Raw genomic sequence first — 4329 nt, 5'->3', positions numbered from 1 at the left:
CGCCCGGGCGCGGGAGAGAAGGGGGGGGGTGTGGGGGGGGGGGGGGGCATTTTGGAATAGGTGAGCGGTGAGATTTTTTGGCCTTGGTCACCTCCGTGGGCTTCGGCGCGGCAGAGATCGCCCCCAAAAGGTGAAAATATCGGTCGTGACTTTCCGGAGCACCCAGGCACCTTCGTCCCTCTGCAAACTGTACAGGCGATGCCCTCTAATCCTAGCGGAAATTCCTGATATGACCTATTACAGCTTTTTTTTTTTCCTGCGCGGTGGCTTCTGCCTGTTAGTTTAAAGCGTCTGTGGGGTTTTTTTTTTCTGAGGTTTAATCTAAATTTAGACAAGTCGTGTTACAGACACAAGTCTCCGTGAGGTCTGATTTCACAACAGTTTTTTGGGGGGGGGGAAGAAAAAAAAAGCACTGTTTTGGGGGAGGGAAGGAGATAAAAAATTAGGGTGAACTGGAGGCATCTTTGAATTAAAAAAACACCCTCACTAAAACTACTTTTAATTTTATTTCTTTTAAGGAAAATGCATTGAAGAGCACAGTAAGTGCATTTTTCTCCCTTCTACAAATACCCCTTTGGCTTTTGGATTTCAGCTTACATCGCCGTTAATAATTTATTTGTTATTGTGCATTTTTAGGGAAAGAGGAAGAAAAAATGGGCAAGTAATTTGGAGAAAGATGAAGAAAAGAACGGGGGAGTAATTTGGTACTCTGGTTTGCTGAATGGCGTCGCGTATGCGTGTAGGGAAAGCTGCGCGTCGAGTTGTCGAGCCTTCAGCTCCAGGAAGACAAAACACCCTTTTAGATTTCCAAGACGACCCCAGTCCCTGGGCGAAAGGCAGGTTAAACAAGTTTAATTCTCTTTCTCGCCCTCTTCTTCCTCTTCCACAGCAAACGTGACGCTGGACCCGGAGACAGCCCACCCCCGCCTCGTCCTCTCCGAGGATCAGAAGAGCGTGAGGTGGGAGTACGTGCTGCGGGAGCCTCCCGACAGCCCCGAGCGGTTTGACGCCGATCCTTGCGTGCTGGGTTGCGAAGCCTTCACCTCCGGGAGACACTACTGGGTGGTGGATCTAGCAGAGGGACAGTACTGCGCCGTTGGGGTCAGCAAAGAGTCTCTGCAGAGGAAGGCACCCATCAGCTTTAATCCCGAGGAAGGGATCTGGGCGGTGCAGCAATGGGGATTTAAGAACCGCGCCCTCACCTCCCCTCCAACCCTCCTTAACCTGCCGCGGGTCCCCAGAAAGATCCGCATCTCTCTAGACTACGAATGGGGAGAGGTGGCGTTTTTTGACGTCGAGAACAAAATACCGATCTTTACTTTTCCTCCGGCTTCCTTTGCCGGGGAGCGGATCCGGCCGTGGTTCTGGGTGGAGCTGGGCTCGCTCTCTCTGGTCCGATGACCCTCGTGTTCCTCCTTGCGTTGGAGAGCTCGGCGCCGGCGGTGAGCGGGTGGCTCGAGGGGCAGGAGGAGTGGTGGAAAGCACCTTGCTCCATCCAGACACCAACAGCTAGGTGGTTAAGAGCAGCAGGATAGAGACCAGGATAGAAATGCTCTCGGGAAGAGCAGCGTCAAACCTCGTTCTCCCCCGTTGCCAATCGAGTGCTCCAACTGTCAGCGTGCAAAGGAAAGGCAGCCCATCCTGCGTGTCCTCAACGTAAGGTGGCAGGTCTGCCCAGCCTCAACCCTTGGCCCAATGTCTCATAGTTGCGGTTCCAGCGTACAGGAAGATCAAACGACCTGCAGAGAGACGTAGGCTCCTCCTTCGGTTGATGGAAAGAGGTGGGCACCAGGTTAAGCCGCTGTTCACGCTGCCTGCGTCGCCCGAGTGGGAGTCCAGGCTCCCACCAGCGTTTTCTTCTCATCAGTCGGTGGTTGACGTGCAGATTTCAACCATTTGAGCTGCTTTTATAGTAGGCAGAGGGAAATAAGCACTTCTGGTGGGCAACTCATCCAGACACAGAGGTCAAAATAGGACAGGCAAATCGTGCTTTCCATGTGCCTGTCTCTCTTCATCAACTGTTGAAGGACTCTCTTCATCACCTGTTGAAGGACTCTCTTCATCACCATGTGCCTGTCTCTCTTCATCAACTGTTGAAGGACTCTCTTCATCACCTGTTGAAGGACTCTCTTCATCACCTGTTGAAGGACTCTCTTCATCACCTGTTGAAGAAGTCTACACTTGGAAGGGATTAAACAACTCTCCTTGGCATACAAATTCAGGCCCTTTGCCCTTGGCCGGAGAAAGGATGTGGTAAACCCTCCGTGACTGTCCGCAGAGCTCCCCCACGCCTGGTCAGTGCTGTCAGCTTTGTGCACCCGCATCTCCACAGGTTTCCTCCCCAAATGCTCCAGCCACCGTGCTGCTGGTCAAGGCATTGCTCCCGCAATCCTTTATACCGGAGCTGGATGCAACCAGGTCCTCTGGCAGGACTAAATTTGACTCAGATCTGGCCTGGGCAGATGACCTTACTCCAGCGGGGTTAGCCAGAGTCCACGACTTTAGCTCAGCCTTTGGGAGAAGGGATAAGCCTGGATTCAAGACCAAGCTGGCACCATGCCCTCGAGTGAAAATTGGGGTGCCGAACATCCAGACCATATGGATTAAAGGTTTGAAGAGGCTCGCACCAGCATGGAGCTCTGCATCGTGCTGCCGTAAAGCTTCCAGCGAGGTACTGGGAGCTCTAAAATTAGATTCACGGAGGGGGCCAAGCCAGTTGCTTGAGATCAGCATGGGGCCAGCCGTGCTCGAAGGTGGGCGATTAGGGACATCACTGAAGGCACTAGAGGGGATGGACACCGTGGTCTTCGCCTTTCGCGACATCTCGCTGCACTTTAATAGCACCGATGAATTCCTCTTTAATCCCTGCTTGTTCTTAGCCACCTGTAAAGCCTTAAATCTTGTCTTTTGCCCCACCACGGGATGGCCAACTGGTAGTTCCCATCTGACAATAAATCACTTGAGGCTCTCCAGAGAATCTGACTTCTTTTTCTAGCTGTTTCAATGTGGAGCCCTCCTGGCCCTCTCAGATGATGCCTGCAGCCTGTATGCTCTCTCCTTGCGGCATCTTGCCCCGCTTACCCCCCTAAAAATGGGGGACATCTGAGGCGGATCCCATCAGGGAGGGATGCTGCCTTCTCCCACCCGTGAGCAACGGCCAGAGCATCTCGGGGTCTCAGCCCTGTGGTTTGGGGGTTTTTCTTCCTGCAATTCATCAGGCCGGAAACTTTCATTATTGCCCTTGCAACCCACGTTTGTGGTGGCACTGGTGTAGGGTAGGCAGGAGAAGACCCGAGCGGGGGGAAGAGGGAGGGGAGGGACAGACCATTTGTGTCTTGAGGGCTTCGAGATGGTAATATATTAGCTAAGAAAGCACGCTTGCTGTGGCAGCTCAAAAGACCGTTCCCTCTGTCAGCAGACAGAAATTGAGGGGGGGGGAATATATAATAATACAATAATTTTTTTAGAAATTCTCTTTTCTAAGTAACTATCGATGTGGGAAACACCACAGAGGAGAAACTGCCCTTCCTCCATGCTGGAAATCGCCACCAGCGACTTCGAAGCACACGTTTATAAAGCTGGTTTTGCTGTAATTGAAAATTGCAGTCAGGAAGGCATCCCTGTGCTGCTTGTAACCCCCGAAAGAGGCTGGACACGATGAAAAAGCTGCCCAGCTCTTTAAATAAAGCAGTTGGATGACCACTGTGCTTATTTCTTTCGCCCTGGTGATGGCCAAGGCGGGTGGTGAGCCCCCAGGAGGTGGCTGTGCTTGGGTGGGTCCCTGTGTTGCATGGTGGCAGCTGCCCCGTCTTGCCCGATAGCCAAAGATATTTTATCCTATCGCTGAAAACGATGAAGTGTTTTCCATCCAAAGCTTTATCTTGGATTGAAAAATCCAAGCTGGGGACGCTGATCCGCAGAGGGACGTAAATGAGCCTGTCCCTGGCAAGGGGGACACCAGGCAGCGCATTCCTCTCCGTGTTTCCTTAAATAGGGCTGATATTTTCCCTCTACCCTCCATGTGATCCGACTCTGAGCTCGAACAGCCCTGGGGAGGCTGGAGAGGAGCCCTGTGGACTAAACCACCCCAGGCTTCAAAAAAAAAAAATAAATCTGCAAAGACCTTGTGCTGCTGCCTAAGGGGTAAGCGTCTCTTTTGGGACGGTCGGGGACGTCCCGGCAAAGGGAACCGGCAGCGTCCCGGCCACCCTGGCACTGCCGAGATGTTTTTCCAAGTGTAATGAAGGGCTGTTAAATTTGGGGTTGCTGTGATCTGTCCGTGCGGTGCAAGCTGTCAAGGGCCGGGGGTGGGGGGGGGGGGGCGTTTTG

General features: G+C 52.7%; 3 protein-coding genes across 3 annotated transcripts in view; all 3 read left to right on the top strand.

Annotated features, from left to right (window-relative positions):
- Window positions 1-1108, top strand: part of LOC103898521 — a 2648-nt gene extending 1540 nt beyond the window's left edge. The window contains exons 7-8 of the mRNA XM_019471941.1: window positions 516-657; window positions 890-1108. Coding sequence (XP_019327486.1) covers window positions 516-657; window positions 890-1007 — 260 coding nt within the window. The 3' untranslated portion in view covers window positions 1008-1108. The remainder of the gene's footprint in view (window positions 1-515; window positions 658-889) is intronic.
- LOC103898530 (zinc finger protein 721) overlaps window positions 1-4329 on the top strand; it is a 165826-nt gene that overhangs the window by 147616 nt on the left and 13881 nt on the right.
- LOC103898522 (tripartite motif-containing protein 7) overlaps window positions 3916-4329 on the top strand; it is a 4264-nt gene continuing 3850 nt past the window's right edge. The window contains exon 1 of the mRNA XM_009278797.2: window positions 3916-4143. The gene's annotated coding sequence lies outside the window, so the exon portion shown is untranslated. The remainder of the gene's footprint in view (window positions 4144-4329) is intronic.

This window comes from Aptenodytes forsteri, unplaced genomic scaffold (assembly GCF_000699145.1).
Source record: "Aptenodytes forsteri isolate BGI_AS27 unplaced genomic scaffold, ASM69914v1 Scaffold403, whole genome shotgun sequence".
In the NCBI taxonomy this organism is placed as follows: Eukaryota; Metazoa; Chordata; class Aves; order Sphenisciformes; family Spheniscidae; genus Aptenodytes; species Aptenodytes forsteri.
This window is presented reverse-complemented; position numbering and strand designations above follow the sequence as displayed.